The 20,556-nt window shown below is 38.1% G+C and overlaps 1 protein-coding gene across 3 annotated transcripts in view; it reads right to left on the bottom strand.

Moving 5' to 3' along the window:
* LOC124422399 (transcription factor AP-2-epsilon) overlaps window positions 1-11,428 on the bottom strand; it is a 141,800-nt gene extending 130,372 nt beyond the window's left edge. For all 3 annotated transcript variants that reach the window (XM_046958801.1, XM_046958802.1, XM_046958803.1), the window contains exons 1-2: window positions 10,223-11,428; window positions 8,169-8,359 (exon numbers count right to left, since the gene is read on the bottom strand). Coding sequence is in view for 1 of the 3 variants with exons in the window: in XM_046958803.1 (XP_046814759.1) it covers window positions 8,169-8,204 (36 nt within the window). In the remaining 2 variants the exon portion in view is untranslated. The remainder of the gene's footprint in view (window positions 1-8,168; window positions 8,360-10,222) is intronic.
* Window positions 11,429-20,556: the final 9,128 nt, after the last annotated feature.

Here is a 20,556-nt window from a genome sequence, read left to right as displayed (position 1 = left end):
AGGTTGTTTAGGCATCCGGAATAGTGCCCTTATAAATGGTTTTTCTATATTGCCTCGCGTCTGGCTCGCGTTGGACATGGACATGGGTTACCAGTTCATTTAAATAAGTTAAGGGTCTCGCTTAGTGCCTTAGCGGGTCCATTACAGTTGGGCAAAAGCGGCTAATTACCTGCCTGACGTGAGTTATAAACTCCTCTACGGCCAACGCTCCCATCTTTGAATATTTTTAACCCGATCTCGATTTTTACTATAAAAACGCGATCTATTGGTGCCAGGTGACTTTCAACGCAACATTAATATAGAAATCTGTCTTTTCATATTAAGCAAATGTCTCGAAGTAAATAATCTTTGAGCAACTTTCAGAACGAAGTTCCATACTACGAATACTTTCGAGCAGTTGGAACTTTATTAATTTATTTTGACACATGTGAATTTACGACAGCGATAATGGCTCAGATCGTCAGATTTTTTTTTCTCTCTAACAAAAGAAAAACTCGAAAGAGAAATGCACAGGATCGCGCGAGTTAATTTCAACGGGACGTCGAAAGTGCGATAAAAAAATTCGTAAATGAGATTATGTTCGCTGATTATGCAGCTTAGTTTTTTACGGCGGTCGAATAAAATGGCAATCTTCGGGTAACAGAGAGCACGGGAACACGATAAAGCAGTCTCTGACAGTTGAAATTTCGTAATAAACGATCGAGAAGGGCGGTACCTTTTGGACAGAAAATTAATCTAGTTTGTCATAACGTGGGCGGTTTAGTTCAAAGTGCCGCTAATGAGAAAAAGGCTGGCCTACGTCCTTCTTATTTGTCAATGGGATCATCGTACCCATGAATCACGGGCAGGAGAGGCTCATAACGCTCATAGAAACGTATAGAAATTCTACTTTCTTTGCTTTCTAACAATTTTACGTATTGTTGAAATTTTATTATTATATACACTATATTTATATATTAATTAATATCATTTTTATGTTATAATCAAACAATGAAAGTAAAGTACAACAATTTCAAACAAAAATAAGTAATTTGTATTTTTGTTTTTTATTTTTTTATTTTTTTTTTGTAATGTTTCCTTACCCTTCACCCTACGAACGAGCAAACTAAACGGCCCTACGGGACTAGTTAGCTTTGGTTAGCGGTCACGGAACGATGCGAACGACACTAGCGACGGATAAGATAGACAGACACTAGGGCGGAGGTAGTCTATTTCATGGTTAATTTAACTAACTCGATTTCACCATCACCATCGTCCCTGTTACGATCAACTACTATCACCACTACAACCATGGCAATCGAGCTTGGGCACTACCACTCTTTAAAAAACCGGAGCATCAAGTTAGATAGGGTAAACTCGATGACCACCCTCCTATTTTCTACCACGCACGGTTCACGAATTTTTCCCGTAGAAGGGAAACCGTCTACGAAGTTTTACAATCTTCAAACCTGACCGTTTTTCTGTTTTCCAACTATTAGGCGAAAACAGAAAAGACAAACTTCGAAGAGAACAAAGAAGATGGTTTAAGCAAATGAAAAGCGACAATGCAGACATGAAGTGCACGTTCGCAAAATGACTTGTTCCTTTATTCGAGTCAGTGCACACATGAGAAAACAACGGCAGCAATTTTAGACTTGGCCTTTCAAAGAGAAAAAGAAAGAAAAAGAAATAGAGAGAGAGAGAGAGAGAGAGAGAGAGAGAGAGAGAGAGAGAGCCGAGTCGAAGGAGTTGCGAAGCGGCAAGCAGCATGAAACAGCGACGAAGCACTTTCCTGACAAACCGAACCGGGCCATCGTCGTCAACGTCGTGTCTGCGTTGGCTCTCTCACTAACAAAAGGAAACATTCTCCGGAAAAAAAATCTCCTGAAAAAGTATGAAGCAAATATTAGTTGAACACTGGACTAGTCATTATTTCTCTTTGTGCTCGCAAATGCTACTCGCTACGATGTCTTCCGCAAAAGGGCAGAACAAAGGAGCGTGTCATCGTATAATCCAACCCCTTACCCTTCTTCTAGCCCACCCCCTCACGTTTCTCCATCTCATCCGTTTGCATCCCTCCTTATTCTCCTCCTTCTTTTCTTCCTTCTATGTTGCCTCCATTGCCATGCTATCCTTCTCCTTTTTTATGCTCCAGTCTTAATTACTGGAAACAGAACGGGTTAAAGACAAACAAAAACCAACGTTGCTTGACTGATCATGGAGCATCTCATTTGACGGCCGTGCCAAATGAAAATGGTCTAGAAACATTATTATCACAAAAATTTTTCATTGCAAATACTGGAACGAAGAGATCATAAAGATTTATCGATATCTTCAAATTTTTACAATTCCCTTATAGTCGTTCTGATAAAAAATTAATATCATTTCAAATAATCATATCTTTCCTATTTAATTGCCTCGATTTAATGAAAGAATCAATTGTTTCTTTAATAATTAGGATTAATTACGAGAAGAGAAACGATTTCTCTGGTCAAAAAATAATGGTTGAAGTGTGAATGCAACTAAAGTATCGAGAATGATAACATGACCGTACTACCACTCAAATTTATCTTCTACATTATGCAAGAATGTGTCGCTTGATACGGTTGGTACCTAGACTCGTATGGACAAAGTACTCGGCACCCTTTGTATCCGACGGGGCGTGACAATAGAACTTGCTCGTACTCCCTCTCTTCGCTCATTGTCATTGGGTTAACCAACGTTTTCAAAGTGTATCGTAAAAGACTTGCTATCCTCGTCCTCGGCCAAACATCAACGATCTATACTTTATTTAAAGCCTTTCTCGTAACCACCACTTGCACGCTCACGATGTAACCAATCTGAATATCACAAATTACTCAAACACGCGCGTCGACTTTACGCAAGGAAAGGACCACCAGTCACGCGAGTCTGGAATCACAGTTTTCAAAAGCGCGAAATTCGTCTTTTTATCTCATTTACTAACTTTTTGTAATACGCATTAATTTTTTCCTAATTTACATAGGTATTATATAATATCATTATCAATTTGCTTCAGTTAATTTAAAAAAATTCTAATATATACAGAGTCTAAATGAAAAATGTCGATCGGAATTACTATGACACCTAACGATTTTTTCGAAAAATGTTGAGATAGGTCAATATTCTTTTCAAAGAGAACACATACTTGTCTTAAATTTATTCAGTTTGAGAACCCCTTAAAGAGAGATAACAACCCTCCTAAAAAATCTTGAATGACAACAGGAATGAAATGACATATCATTATTAATGGTCTTTTAATTCTCTTTACAATAGTGCTATTTTATTATTTTTTTTTTTAATTTCAGTTAATAGTTTCCAAAAAAATGCATTTCGTGACTTCAGGTACAATAAAATGCAAATTTAGTTTGGAAAAAAACTTTTATTTTATTAAATCTTCAAAATGTGTACCGTTGATTTTCATGAAGTAGTAAAGTCTTTGCTCAGTGTTACGTCGAAAATTCTGCAATACATTCGCAGTAATCTGACAGCTTTCTTCGACTATGCGTTGCCGAAATTGTCCTATTGGATGACATATATTATAGATTTTAAATATCTCTATAGAAAAACATCCAAGAGTGTGAGTTGAAGCAACCTGGATGATCACTCTATAAAATCTTTTCTACCAATTCAATAATAGGGCAAATGCTGATTTAAAAATAGTCTTACCAAAGCTGTATAATGTGAAGGAGCTCCATATTTATGAAAAAAAAAACACTTATTCTACCATATTCTTGTTATTTTCAACGATTTCTACGATGAATAAATGAATAATGAATAAATGTAATTCTCCAAATTGAATTTTATTGTACCTGAAACTTCGAAACGCGTATTTTCTCGGAAATTATTAACTCAAATTAAAAAAAAAATAGCATCATTGTAAAAAGAATTAAGAAACCTTTAATAATAATAATATGCCATTTAAGATGGTTATCATTTAAAATGCTGTCACCAACTTCAGGGAATAAGTTAATCCGATGTCGATGAATTTATGACAAGAATCTGTCTTCTTTGAAAATAAAATTGATCTGTCTCAATGTTTTTCAAAAAATTTATTAAATTTCATAATAATTCTGGTAGACAGTTTCGTTGGGATACTCTGTATATGTAGTATACTTAAATATAATATAATCTTTTAGAATAAATATAATACGTGAGCATTAGTAATATGATAAATTAAAAAAAAAAAATGTTACGTCAATTGTTTACAAACAAAAAAACAGTTCTTTATGCGTAAAGGTATTAGGTATATGTATTCGAAACAAAAGTTCGAAAGAAGCAAAAAGACGAAAAGTTCGATTACACGCTTGAAATGTCCCGAGTTCGCAACACTTCGAAGACTCCTTGATCCCGGCTCACGAACATTTCCGACCAAAATGAAATTGAAATGCAATTTGTCGTCCCTGACGATGCGACGACTACTACCCTTTGCTTACCCTCTTTTCTCCTTCTCCTTTCGTTACTTATTGCTTCACGTACTCCTCTTGGCGTGGCTTAGTAATCGTAACATCTCCCTTGCAAACCATCACGCGATTACGCTAATTCGGGTATCATTTATTTTTCGTTCACCCTTCCTCTCTTTTTCATTTCTCTCTCTCTCTCTCTCTCTCTCTCTCTCTCTCTCTCTCTCTCTTTCTTCTTTCTTCTTCCTCCCCATTACTCTTACGCTACGCAAACGAATCCGTCGCTCTCGATCGAACGGAGAGATCAAGTCCGCGACTTTGAAGTACACCAGGGCTTTTTGATGTAGCCACCAACTGTTCCTGCCCATGCAAAACAGTGAATCACGCATTAAGCACATTGTAAAATGATGATGACACAATTGGCGAGAACATTCTATCGAAAATAAGAGACGAGAAAGCTATAACCTTGCAAATATTTCCCTCGAATTTCACTAATCACCTCAACAAAAAATGGCAAGTACTTTCCATTTAAACTGCGTTTGTATACGTGATTTTGTTAACTCTGCGATTATTTGCGTTGCGAAATTAGTACGAATTCAATTGAATGAAAAAAAAAAATGTATTTAATAATGAACGTGAATCTTTCATTTGTTCGAACAATCTCGTTGTGAGTGTCGTTCAATGACAAGTGTAAAATATATCCTCTTGGCCTACGTATTTATAGAAAATTTATTATCGCTCGAGGATGAAAACTGTATACATAAAAGCGAGTACGTTTTTTATATGAAGAAAGAAAGTGTCCATGCAAAATCGAACTTGCATACGTTCAATAAACTTACGAAAAAATTATACTTCCTTGTATTCTATGATAGAAAGAACTACTTTCAGAAAAAATAAAATTAATTAAATTTGTAGTCTCTTTCATTTAAAACGCATTGCCGATCGAAACAAATGAAATTTTTATAGAGACACTCGAAATTCGAAGCTTATCGGGATGCCAACCAGATTATACATTTAAAGATGTCTTCGATATATAAGACTAAATGAGAGGGAGGGAGAGAGAAAGAGAAAGAGAAAGTTGAGAGCATCTCGAACAAAACAAATAAGCGATGGATACATAAGCGGCGTCAAGTGTGGGTACACGCGCCCGCACAAGCGATGAAATATAGCCAACCCGTTTTTCGTACATCCCCTGGCCCTTGTGTTTTTCTCGTCACTCTGTATATTCGCGGTGACACGAAGAGGATCTCGTCGAATCCTGGGCACGTGGAAGCAAAGTATTAATTCTCGAGCATCCTCGGACCCTTGTTATTTCAACAAGAAGACACGGCCTGCCACTCGGCTTTGCCACGCGACTAGATCATACTTTATTGAAAAATGTGCAAATACTTGCTTTTTCCTCCTCACCCACCGATCGTTTCCTCCCTTTCCATTTCATGTTCCCTCTTCATCCTACTCGATTTCACGCAGCTAAAGCTATAGTTTTGTGGCCGGTATCTTTCTCTCATCGGAATGAATACAAAAACGATGTAGAATAATATGAATCTCTGTGAATTGTTGATGAATCAAAAACACTGAATCGAAAGAGAAGAAAGATAAAGATTGCAGAGTTGGACATTGGTCAGACGTTTCGATGAATATGAAAATAAAGTAGGTACTTTTATGAGAACAGATCTAAAAATAATAAAATGATACCATCGTGATCGTAGTACGCAAGTCGAGAAAAATCTCTGACATGTGTTGCACTTGCTAAAGACAATGTTGTCACGAAGCAAGTTAAATTAAATCAGTATCCGTCGTGGCGAACTTGCTCGTGCGAGAGCACTGCGATGTAAAGACCATTAACGTACTCCTTTCGCAGCATATAACTGCGCGTAGGTAAAACTAGAGAACTCGATAACAGACATAATCCAATAGGAGCCTACCTAAACTCGTTTCCGCTATCCGTTGTCGTGGTCGATCTCTTACATTTCCTGCCGTGTCTATGTGATTTCCGGGACCGAGCACCACCAAAAATGGGGGAGAGTAGAATCTCGATACTATGGCATACTGTGTCGAACGCGTTCCGTCAATTACTTGCCCCATTTTAACTTTTCTTTTTTTTTTTCTTCTCTTTTTTTACCAACCACGAGAAAGTAGTTTCTCCAACAAATAACGGACCCTCCATGGAACTCATGGTTAATTTGTTCCGCTGATGGAGGAATGTTTTTCCTATTCGCTTCGCTACGCATTGAGACGACGTAATTGATCGAACGGTACGTGGAGAAATTGCTTTCTAGTATTTCTCTCGTCGTCGTTTACCTCGAGAAAACATATCTTCGTCTTCGACAGCGAATATATTTTGACAAATTTATTTAAACAAAAGATTTAAAAATTTAATAGCTATTAATCAATAAGCATTATGGATTCTTACCCATCTCGATTACAGAAAGTTAATAAAACGTTGCTTGTACTTCAAGATACCCGAAGTAACATTATCTCTTAACTATGTAAATAAGAACAAAGACGTAGGTAAGCCAATGGAACGCCAGTGAGCATTCGTGATCGCGTGCGTGGATTACCTAACCTTCCGTCGGCTCTTTTTCAATGTTACGCACGCGTAATCACATAAACTCGTTCCTTCGTATCTCGCATGCGGAACGTTGGAACGCGGATTGACCGTCACTAATTTACCCCGATAATGACTGCAACCTCGCTGCGGCGTATTAGCTAAAAAAAGAAGAAAAAGAGGGAGATGGGAGGAGAGAAGGCTGATCCGTATCGGACAAGCGGTTGGTCGCTCGTCTTATGAAGGCGGAGAAGTCTCCTCGTTCGTCCTTCGATCGCGGAAGAAGATAGTTAAAGTGATGATCCTCATAAAAAGGAAAAATAGTTTGATAAAACGTATCGAAGGCTCGCTTTTATCGCTTTCGTCTTTACGTTAAATCGAATAAGGACACGCAGATAGATATCTATATTTGCGAAAAAGAGAGAAAATTCTTAGTTAAAACATTTCTGTGTCTAACGGTATCGCGCGTTTTGCCCCGAGTGCTCTTACAAGTTTCAAAAAGAAACAGTTTATAGAAACGTCGGATGCTGTCTTATAGATATATGAACACTTTCTATAATATAGGTAAATCGCGTAACTTATATAATAAATATAATTTATTATTTCCTGTGACACGATTAAAATTCGTTAATTTTGATATTTTTTCATCTTATCTCGTGAAAAAATCACAAACGGTACCTGGTAACCGTTCATAAAACGATCGTCGACCGTCGACGATATCAAACACCATCTCCATCGTCAATTCTGCGCGCTATGTCGGAAACGTATAAAGTCAAATATTTGAATACTCATAATGGATGAATTGCAACTGACGTGCAAAGGAAAATGAAATTCTCACGAGTCGTGGTAATTCTCAATATTCATCGTATAAATATTCATGCGACATCCGACAGAAGCGAATCTGTATGTTCTGGATGTATTCACGAGAGATAATACGTTTAGTGTGGCGTCGGTTCTTCAATATCTTCTCGGTGAAAACCGTGTAATAATGCTAACCCAAGAGATTCACCTTGCCATCCTTGAGCCAAGAAATAAGTTATAGTCCGATGCGAAGGACTCGAGGCTATACTCTCGAATAGGGAACGATTATAGTTCGATTGAAGATATTGCGGACGATTCGATTAAAGCTCGATATAGGACAATAACAATTTTTAATGTACCTCGAATTAAATTTATTGTCTAATTCAGAAAGATGATCGTGCTCAAATATAAAAACTTACCTGCCACGCGTTAGAGTCCAGAGCAAGATAAGACATATTGTTGGAATCCTCCGTATTGCTAATAATTGTTGAGTTTTTCGGGATCAGCCGCTTACTGGTACTTTATATTAATACTCAATTTCTCACTCACGTCCTAAGACGATCGACGAGCGACATTTTCCATCGGTACCCTTGACGAGTCGTTGACGATCCTGAAACATAATTAGATCGTTGACAACCTCTCTTAACTTAAAAAACAATAAATTTCTGTTTTCAAGAAGAAAAGATATATTATCAACGAAGATAAATTCAAGTAGGTAATATAAAGGGAGATGGAATTTTGACATTAAAACATTGACAAGAAAAGCATGTTATTTGATCAAAGTATAATAAAGGAATAAGTAACATGTTTTCCTAAACTACAAATAATAAACAACGTACCACAAATTTCATACGTGAACTTTTAAAACGAAAGACACGGATATGTATGTGAAAACAAATGGCATGTCAAGACAATCGTATGAAATAAAACTTAATTTGAAACGAACTAGAAAGGATATATGGAATCCGGAAACGTTACTATGAAAAGGACAACGAGACGACAGATGCGCGCGGAGAATGAGAAAACCGGCAAAAATGAAGAAAAACCGTGCTAGATAGAGATAAGACGTCCGAAGGAAAAACGAAAGAAAAAGATAAAGAGAAAGAGAGAGAGAGAGAGATGGCAGCGTTGATGAACGACGAGGACACGAAAGAAGGAGAAGATGGAAGGTCGAAAAAAACGCAAAATCTTCGTCGACGTCGTCGTCATCCCGAGTCCCCCGGGCGTCGCGTCAACGGATCCAGAACTTAGTTAAGCAAAGTTAAATACGGCTCCCAGAGGTGCCACGGCCGTTCTTTAATTCCAAACACTTTCACAAAACGAAAAGATACTCACGAAAGGAGCCTGACTGCACGCCACGCTTATTATACCTCCTCCTACTCTTTTTATATTTATCTCTTTTTCGTACTGATTCCAGTTATTTTCTTACATTTTTACTTTCTCGAGATGCAATTATTGAGATCTTTCAAAACGAAAATTTGTAAAATTTATTAAATTTCCAAACTTTCGTTCTGTTGAATTTTATCGCGCGCCATTTCTACTTTATGCGGGAGGAAAGCATAAATAACATATTTGCCATTTACGAGCGTCACTCGTCGTTGAAACGTATCTCCAGTTTTATCTTTTGTCTATCATCTACCAGCTTTTGGTTCTGCATTGTTCGTAAGGTAAAGACAGAACTGTACAACCAAATTATTCGACAACATGGCGACGCTTTAACTAAGGTGTAACTTTGCACGCAACATCATAAAAACCACAGATTTCTGTGATCCATCACAACATACACGAAAAGGAAAGACAATTAAATTAAAAGCCATGAATTTCGTTGCTAGATACCGTTTTTGTAATTATTAGGAAAAATACTGGAACTCTTCTTTCCCTCTCTCTCTCTTTTTCTCTCTTTCACTCTTTTTTTCTCTCTTTCTCAACGCTTTGTATTGTCAAATAGAACAAATGGAAAAGAAGTTAATTAGATTTTGTTTATTATACGAGTAAATTAAATATTGTAAAATGCATCAATCATTACTCTAATTAATACAAATTTAGACTTTTTTGTATGGTTTATGCTGCGGTATACATTACGTTGATATCGTGAATTATTGACAGTTAAAGTCTATGTAATTTAACACACTGCGAAATTTACGTGAGCATTAAATCAATCGTTCCGACAATGATAAACATATAACTACTCCAAATAGGTGAAAATTAAAATAAATCAAATAACACATGATGTACGTGAAAATATTATATGAAAAAAAAGGATTTCATAATACTCCTTCACCTATTCTTTATAAGATCACTATGGAAATGAGATATTAACTGAGGATCTTGATTCACTGATCTCACACACTTTCTAATCACTTTAAATTAGATTAATATAAAAATTGACTTGGTATTACGTGGCGAACGCACGAATCACGCAATGTTTTCTCAGTTTAAATAGAATTCGTAAGTACGCGTAGAAACGACTCACCTCGTCGAACGTGCGCCTTCTTCTCTCGTGGAAGAATTCCACGTGAGAGAAATACAAGAAGTCAATGCGTATGTATACATTCACCAGCATAAGAAGATCATTCATGTACGACGAAGACGAATAAGTCAGAGGACGCGTTGCGTCGGGTCACGTCGAGTCGCGTCGCGTTTACGGCCACCGAATGTGTGTCGGCATTAGTTGAAATTAGTGCTATTCTCCGAGGAAGAAAGAACAAAGCAAAGATAAGGAACGTTCTCTCTCTCTTTTTCTCTCTTTCTCTCTCCCGGATTCCCCTTGGCCGTCACTGGCAGAAAAAAAGAGGAAACCAATGTGTTTCACTCGTTCGCTCGCACATTCATGAAGCGCGGTGACTGTTCTGTGGTGGAGGCGTGCACGGGCGCGCGCGCGCGCACTCGTCCTCGTTTTCGCGAGAGAGAATCACATAAACGCGTATCCACTTAGCCCAATCCTTAACTGAATTAGTTCTGATTCAAAATATGTTTCGTGTTATTTTTTTTGTCTATCTCTCTGTCTGTCTGTCTCTTTTTCTCTCTCTTCTTCTCTCTACTTCTCTCTCTCTCTCTCTCTCTCTCTCTCTCTCTCTCTCTCTCTCGACCTTTCTTCTACGAACCTCTTTTTAACCCTCTCTCCTTTCATAAAGTAGATCTAACCACTGCTCACCCCACCGTCGCAATTCCTCAACTTTTTCTTTATTTTTTTATTAGCTTTCCATCTTTTTGTACCGCTCAAAGCACTTGTTTTTCTTCTTAAGTTCCTCTTTCCCTCGTTGATTCTGACAACGATAACAGCGACGGTGACGGCGACGTGAGAAATCGTTTTCGATAAAAGAACGTCCTTTCACTATCGTGAAATTTCTTGCGAAGCTCAGACACGATGAGAGACGAAAAGAGGATTAAAAGAGGATTAAGAGGGAGAGTGCAAACGAAAGAAGACGAAGACAAAAATGAAGATGAAGAAGAAGAACGAGAGGAGGAGAAGGAAGAAGAAGAGGAAGAGGAAGGAAGCGAGTTTCATAGGTCGTATCTCTCCCCCGGTGTATGTTGCACCGCACGTGGCGCGTCGCGACGTCGCACTGCGCTCGAGGCAAGAGAGGCGCCGCGACGCCCTTCCCTCTCATCCTTCTATACCTCCTTCTCTTCTACCTAGTCGTCGTCGTCGTCGTCGACGTCGTCATCGCCGCGACCATCACCACCACTACCGGCTCATCTGCGCCGCTATGCGCGCCCCTGCCTCCCTCGGGGGTGTGGTGCCTCCGCCTCCAGTCGGCAGCGCGACCGACCCTGCGCGTCCGTCGTTCTGCATGCCCTTCTGCTTACCCTGCCAAGCCTGCCACCAAGAGGAATAGCGCTACGAACGCAGAGGAAGAGGAGAGACAAAACCCAACCTAATGCGAGCATGCCGCAGCGAATATATATATATATATATATATATATATATATATAGCTATATACACAAGTAAGCACATAAATACACACACACACATGTGCGCGCAAGTATGTGTACATAAGTACATACCCCAGATGTATATTTACTAATATATATATATATATATATATATATATATATATATATATATATATATATATATATATAAACACACTCATATATACACAGGTGCACATACATAGATAGAAATTTATATATATATATATATATATATATATATATATATACACCGTATATACCCATATGTATACGTATAGATATGAAAAAGCCACGCGAACGAATGGCTCCCCTTCTTTAACCCCCTACAGAAACGGTAACTCGCACGCGAACATCCTCTGCGCATGACCAATCGATGTTCCCCTCTCTCTTCTCTCCTCACCCGATCCAGTCGAAATATAGGAAGGGGTAACGGAGGAGAGGACGTCGAGTAAAACGCCACCACGGCAACTACCAGCACCCGTCGTTATCGTCGTCGTCGTCGTTGTTGTACCACCATCCCTTCACCTTCTTTCCCTCTCCAGTTTCACTAGGGAAGATGAAGATGAAAACGAAGAAAAAGTCGAGGGTGGAGCCTAGCATCCGTTAAGAACGAGTGCTTCTGTTTTCCACCCGCTCATTTCACTTGCTTTTCGCACCAGCTTTTACCCGTCGTTTTATCTTCGTTCTTCTTCTCTTTCTTCTTTCTCCTCCTCTTCGAACTCTTTTATTTACTTCATCCTTCCGAAATATATCCTGTTTTCTCTTCTATTCTGAAGAATCTTTGTCGTCATTTATGGAATTTTATTTGTATTATCACATCTCTATCTTCGATTTGATGAATTTTACAATGATACTAAAGATCGAAATTCTTTTTATCTATTTTACCGAAATTACTGATAAAAAAATTCTAAAGAAGGATCTTTTTTCGAAAGAGCTTAAGAGAACTCTTTTTAATAACTAATTTTGATACACATATATATCTACATCGATTAGCAAATTGAAGCTTTACCGATCTATTTATCAAGAAACCAGTCTTTCACTTTAATCATTCTCAGTAAAGAAACTGCAACTTTTTGGCTGAAGATCAATTCGATCGTTGTATGAAGAAAGTTTCATAGCCGACATTGGATAGTGGCAGCCATCGCGCTTGGAATATCCTCTTCGATCAGAGGTACCAAGGTAAGGCAAGGAAATAAAGAGAGAAAGAGAAAGAGAGAGAGAGAGAGAGAGAGAAAGAGAGAGAGAGAGAGAGAGAGAAAGAGAAAGATCGAACCGTCCATCTTCTTACCAGGGAATGCATCGTACCACGCCTATGCTAAATCGTGACTCAATCGAGAAGCAGGAAGCGCCGGTGTTATATTAACGCCCGAGAAAAAGCCGACGCGATCCTTTGGGGTATCCATGTTGCTTCGTGTATCATTGATCAAACCGAGAAGAGAAAACGAAGGAGTAAGAAAGAGCGAGAATGGCAAGATCGACAAACGACGAACTCGCGTTGCACAATTAACGAGGCGGACGATATGCTTAGAATCGGCTTAGGGTCGATAAAGAACAGAGCAGGAGAGTAGTACCTCATGCTATACGATCTAACAAGAATATCCAATATCCTGACTGCAATTGCAACGAAAACAGATAGACGCTCGCTCCGCTGTTACCCTTCTCCTCTTCCTTGCAAAACTATTCTGAGAGCAAAAGTAGGGATAATACTTCTTTCCCTCTCTTTCTATTTTACTCTCTTCCTCGACGTATTTCAGTATTCGACACTCAACAACACCTGCTTATGTCTCGCGAGTAAAAGAGAAGTATCTTGAAAAAACGATCGAATATGATATAGGAAGCGATTCGTTTCCTTGTCATTTATTAAAGTTTGAAATCATTAGAATACTACCTTCTTTTACGTTATCCTGATTATTACCGACTATCAAAGCGTATTGATCATTTAGAAACTGAAACTTTAAGACTGTTATTCGTTGAGGAAAATATATTTATCTCATAAACTTCGTAATCTTCTTTTATCATCGATCGATTTATATAAATTGTTCAATCGATCGTAATTGATATATCTTTGCCGATAAGATGCGACCCCAGCAAGGACCATCTCTGTTGCTTCCCTTATAGACCGTCGATCTTGTGCAAAAATATTATTACTTGCTTCGTAAGCTAAGCTTTATTCGGTTAACGGAGAAGTTGTTCGGCAAGAAATCCATCGTAATCCACTTTGTTCCAGGGCACATCACGTTATAACGTCGTAACTCGCCTGTGTGATGCAATTTAACTACTACATCATTACCTTCCCGAAGTTAAGCTGATGTAAGTTCGAAATTACCAGTTAAATTGCATATATCTATGCAAGAGCCGAGAGCGCCATGTAATCTGCTCATGTGTTTGTCTATCGGTAGGTAGTCACGCGCATATAACCTGGCTCCTCCATCATCGAGATGGTCACAAGGACCATCTTACCCTAATTACCTAATAATCTGAAGCGATGACCTAACTTTGGCCTTGTCTAAGTGGTCTTTACGTAGCGACGATGTAGATCGATGTATCTATAACTCTCTCGACGAGATTGCGATATCTTCACGCAGTGAAAATTGGAATTTGCTAGAGTCAAATTATTTGTCCTTGATGACTATGCTAATATAATTCTTTTCTATCGCTAGCAATAGAGGTATTGAAGAATGGCTTTGAGAAATATTCGTGAACAGAGGGATCCTTTTCCTTTACCATTAAACTAAAAAATATTTTTATATATAAAGCACCCTACAAATAGCTTTCCGCTATTTATATTGTAAGTATTTTCCTCCACAAAAGGTTTCCACCCACAAAATACTTACTCCGTTTACATGAAAGCTCTTACTTAAAATACAATGAATGGTTCTATTGACGAAATCCTTCGATCATCCTTTTGCGCATCGGTAAATGGATTCTCGTAAGATCGATACCGATCCCCTATTGATCTGTAGGACTGCAAACACGGTGCGTCCTCCACCAAATATCCTTTCACATTTCGAACGCTCGAGGCTGTCAGGTGATGCTACGACCTTTCTCTCTCTCTCTCTCTCTCTCTCTCTCTCTCTCTCTCTCTCTCTCTCTGTTTCTCTCTTTTTCTCTCTCTCTCACTTTCGTTTAATGAAAAAACGTCAGTATCGAGAGTTGATTTTTCTCAAAACATTCGTGCTCAAATTTGAAAGCCCATCGAATACTACTCTCTTTTTTATTCACGTTCGCTCGATTCGAGAAACGAAAATCTTGTTGACTTAAGCGTGTGGCAAATGCGACCCTCCCAAACATCTTTTTTTACACAGAACGTATCCCAAACTTAGAAAGAATACTGCACCCACTTCAAGCATTTCTTTTTGTTATGTGGTTCCCTTAGACCAAGTGTCTCGATACAGTTTTCCATCATCTTTTCTTTCCTCCCTCTATTGTTCCTAACGAAGGTAAAATTCGATTTTTTTTAAATTATCAAATCCACAAAAATACATACTCAATGTTCATACCATGACTATTTTTTTCGTAGTCTTTCGTAGTCAAAATACCGTGTTTGTCTTTGAGTAAATAAAATCCAGACCTATATATACATATATATATGTAATATATATATGTATATATCACACAATCAAGAGATTAAACTATTAATAATTTAAGAGTTACTATTGTTCAATAAATAACACGAAAGAAAGAAATTTTCGTTAATTCGATTTATCGAGATAATAGAGATCGTGGAATCAAGAAATCCATTCTTTTGTCTCTTTTTAAAAGCACCTTGGCCGAGGCCATGATAGTAGACAAAGGAACGAAATAAGAAGTGGAAGCCAAACTTTCGTAATTACAATAAACAAGTCCCGGTTGCTGCGGTAAAATGCTTCTCCCCATGAAGCACAAACGCCTTGCGGTAATAGCATGCAAATTGTCGGCTTACCTAACGTCTGGACTTCGTGGGTTCTTTTCGAAATGTGATTTCTTGCTACTTTGAATCCAAACGGGGTTTCTCGGCCTTTGAAGTTCAACGATATTTTTATAAGAGGGTCAGAATCCCTCGGTAAGAACTGAAAATCGACTAGTATTTTGATTTATTTCTTATCATTAAATTGTATGCTGTATTATAAAACCTTCGAATAAAATATTTAGAAAATAATTCGTCGATTATCGATAATTAAAAAATTCTCCAATCATAAGTTGAAACTTAATTCGAAAAGTTGTTTTTTATCATCTTATTCCTTACATCGGCAAGTTTTTTTCTTTCGGGAAGAAAACGCTAATTGCACTTGTCGACTTTCATGTAGCCTTCAATTAATTTCAGATACTCCTTCTTAAGAGTTTCGATTCTAATAAGAGTAATAACAGTATGTTGAGCTATTCGTTCCAGTACAAGCTATATTACACCGAGAACGCATTAAATTGCCGTTAGCAATGTTCGAAACCCTAACATTTGAAAAGATCTAGCTCGATCCCGAATGATCATAGGTTTTAATTTGTAAAAGGATTTCGATGAACTGAATAACAAACGGCGTCGTCGATTTCGATTTAATTTCGAGTACCATCCGAGGATCGTACGATGGATTTTTTAGCTTCGATATTGTGTCGTAGACTCATATCTATATTTACAGAGCGCATAGCCGACGGGATAGCGTGATCAAGTAGCGTTTGAAAATGGTAGCCACATTGGTGCGGTATCGGTTCGTATGAATTTCAGGCACGAACGAAATAATCAGTTTCCGTACCGCTTGCAATGGCTCTTAATTTGCGATAAAACATTTTATTTAGTTCTCAATTGAGCACCTACAGTACGAACATGTTCAAAACATATCTTCAGACTGTTATTTCGCTGCTGAAAGAGTGTCCCGAGGAAGGCACGTCCTAATCCTTTTTTTCCTTTTCCCGTTCTGATGATTTATTCCTTCGCTCGGAATTCCTTTCTTAGAAAATCAAACAAGTCGAAATTTGAAATATAATATGATACACGTATACGCAAAAAATGCTCGATGATAGAATAATGCGTGCACGTAAATACATGCAAACAAAAATGACGTTACATAAATAAGACAAACCGTTATAATTATTTTTCCATTTTATTATAGAATTAGATATGTATCTACTATTGATCAAATACCTACAACTACCAAATAAAAAATTCTATCGAAGATTTTTATTTTACAATATAGAATAAAAATCAATTTGGCTTATACCTGCAAATAGGCGAAAAATGATCAATGGCTAAGAGAACTAAAATTATCAAGCATGAATCACAGGTCGATTGAAATCACTTTAATACGTACTACGAAAACGTACCTACTTAACATTTAATTGGCACTATATTATAAGAAATAAAATAAATTCTATCTCGTAAATGAATCTAAGAACGATGCTCGTTGTTATAGCAAGATATCGTTGAATCAAAAAAGGGATTCGGACACGTCGAGTATATGGAACGAGCTTGCTCGGCGTGGAGACTTTATCATCGCGGTCGCTCGCCTCTCTCATTAGTTGGTTGGCACGCCGCCCTCGGGCCGGACTGTGCGTGAGTTTAATCTCTGCAGAGCGAAGGGCGCGTATATGTGCGAACTCTTTCGTTCGAGCAGCGCCGCCGCCGCCGCTGCCGCTCGTCATCGACGTCGACGTTGTCGTCCTCTTCTTCTTCATCGTTTTTTCATCCTCTTGCACTTATGAATTTCTCTATGTGTACGTTTCTATACGCATACGTGCGTGTTGCAGCGTGGGCGATGTTCATGCTACGACATTCCAATTGGCAGCACGCGAGACGAAAAAGAAAAAAAGAGAGAAAGGGAAACACTGCGTAATATGGAAATCCAAAGTGGTTCGATTCTTGAGGGGAAGATGAGTGAGAAAGAAGATCGAAACCGCATGATTTTTTTTCTTAATCTCGACATCCAAATAAACCTCAATTATCAAAAAATTCGAAGCCGATCATTCGTTAAACTCATGGTTAGAAGCGCTAACCATTGCTTTAATGCCGTGAAATGTAAACATTCTTCTGATTGTCTGTTTCTTTCTCTTTCTTTCGAAAATCTTTGTAATGAACAACAATGTGATCAAATGCAAAAAAAACATATACAACTGGGCAAATCTGTGATGTCAAGAAAAATTAATAAAAAATGAAAACTTTCGATTCGTTATTCAAATGGCTTATATTCGTTTATTAAAATATGAGCAAACGAAAACCGCAATGTCTCATGGAACCCTCTTTAACAAAGACCACCCCCATTTGTTGCTTCGAAAAAAAAGAGTGCACTCGTCATTATGGTTCTACGTGACGATCAAAAGGAGGCCTGCGGTATTTACACCGCACCGCGCGGCACGATCGCGATTGTCGACCGATCGATCGTTTTCTCTACTCTACGAATCGCGGGGACCCCAACGGCGTCGAGCAATTCTCGTTCTTCAAACAACGCCAATATGTTGCTTCGTGGGTCACTGCCTTGGCACGAAACTCGTACACATATAGTCGATCTATTAGAAAAAGGAAGAGAGAAAGAGAGAGTGAGAGAGTAAGAGAGAGTTGAAAAGAACCAAGGGATGATGGCGGTACTGGTGGTGGTGATGATGGTGATAGTGATGGTAATGGTGATGGTGTTGGTGGTAGTGGTCGGCGCTTCGTTTCTCCGCGCTCGCGTGGGGTATATAGGGTGAAATTTAGTAGGGAATAAGGGGTCCTTCCAAGCTCCTGCCTTCGCCTAAGGCGAGGTTTACAGCCCTTCTTGTGAATCTGGCCGTGTGCGCATACATTTTCAAAACTCACTTCGATCCACCAGGTTGGAAGGGATCGCATTGAGAGAGACGAGTCTTGCTTCTCTTCTTCTCCCTGCTATCTTTTTTATACTTTCTTCTTTTTTCCCCTCTCTTCTTCCTCTTTTTACTCAATCTATCTTCTTTCTTCCGCATAGACACGGATCACGCGTCTACCGAGCACTTATTCGTCAGAAAACAACGCCCTCCTATTTCACATCGAAATGAGATCGAAGAGGAGTGTGAAATTGATTTTAACATTGTCCCGTTCTTATGCGAAAAGAGAGAAGAAAAAGAAGAAATAACTTTTGAGCTTGGCCGAATAAGATATTTTTATCTTTTTTCCTAATTAAAAATTAGGAAAGATTATTTTAACTAATTAAAAATTTTTAACGTACTCATAACACATCTATTATCTATCTTCTTTGACCTCATCGATGAAAAATTCGGAGACTACGAACACTTCAAACTCTTTTCTTCATCCTCTTTTTTTCATCTCTTTTCTGTTGTCCCTTTCGTATTCTTGGTCCGACATAACGAGTTACGACGATGCCTTACGTCATTAACAGAGGAAATAACGCATCTAAGAAATGTTACTTCTCTATGTTGCCTTTGCATTTAAGCGTAATGATTTAGAACGATGAAAGCTTGTCTTACGACCCAACGGCGACGTTATGAATAATGAGAAAGTGTATGTTACTTACACATAGATACCTACGAACTATGTTCATAGTACATACTACTGTAACATATTATGTACCAGAGTACTTTACCAAAGTTGAATTTGCATATGTAGTTCGATGCGTTATCATTTATATTTTCGATTTTTACGTTATTTCTTTTCACATTTTCTAAACAATCGATCTTCCTTCTGCTAGAAAGTTGTATCGAAACAAATCCTATATCCTTGATAACTCTCTCGTCGTGGCATGCGAGTCCAATTAAAAGTTTCCGCGAGAACTTAGCAAAGTGAACTCTCATTATATCTATCCCGAAACTCCCGCATGCCCCAGTTTAACCCCTTTCGTGCAACCACAACTCCGTTGTGTGCAACACGAACTTACTTTAGTTTCATTTATAGTATCCGGTAACAGCTCGCAAATCTTTCGATTCATATCTTCGACGATGTTTCATTGAAAAAATCATGCTTCATGTTGGTTGATACGATTTAAGTTGACCACGTAGATATGAATTCGAAAGTGGTTGCTATCTGAAACTGAAAGAAATACGAGAGTACTTTGGATTCCGCGAAACATCGAACGAATGATTTACATACGTTGCACATTGCGTGAGGACAGCATACGCAACGTTGATGTCATTCATAAATATCATATGAATCTTCTGCTTTCTACACATTCGCAAGATAATTATTATATAACTCGTAATAGCGTTATTTATACAAAAATTATTACATGTTGTAGGAAGGCAACATGTAATTAAACGCTAGAAATCTTTTTTCACTGCGCCTATCATATAATCAATTTTATCATTACAATAAATAATCGTAATGATTTGAAAAACTTTACAATTTCTACATATTGCTAACGTTTTTTACCATATTGATCATCGTGTTGTTATTAGCATACATTGTAAATGACCATCTCTAATGAGACTCTCAATTCTTCGATCACATCGATTGGCTAAAAAAATACGGCATCACAAGATAAAGAGAGTAAGAGAGAAAGAGATTCGAACTCACTAATTGCCCCTCCTCCCTCCTCGTGTTATTTCATTTAGAGAACGTAGTCTTTACTTCCTGATTAAAAGCATCGTTGGTTCCATAGAACGTAGCTCTTGCGGCTATTGGAAATTTCGAATAGAGAGATCGATATTCGTGCGAGATTCTACCTAGTCTTTTTTCGAAGGATGGTCATATTAAACGCGTCATCGACGGTCAAGGTTGGGTCAATATCGAGCGAAACAGTCACGAACTTTGTTTGCCGCTGCTGTTAAACGTCAATATTGGATTGTCGTTAGCTCGTTGGCTCGATATCCGCGAACAACTGAACGACCAATGTGCTTGAACGCTACGAGTTAACCCTTTAGGTACGAAACATATTATCAAAAATTCGTATTTTAAATGTCTTTTAATGATTAATTGATCGAAATTTCTATTCGGTCAAGGTCACACGTATGAAAGT

Source organism: Vespa crabro, chromosome 2, assembly GCF_910589235.1.
Source record: "Vespa crabro chromosome 2, iyVesCrab1.2, whole genome shotgun sequence".
Taxonomy (NCBI): domain Eukaryota; kingdom Metazoa; phylum Arthropoda; class Insecta; order Hymenoptera; family Vespidae; genus Vespa; species Vespa crabro.
The sequence above is the reverse complement of the archived record's forward strand: the minus strand, read 5'-3'. Positions and strand labels throughout refer to the sequence as shown.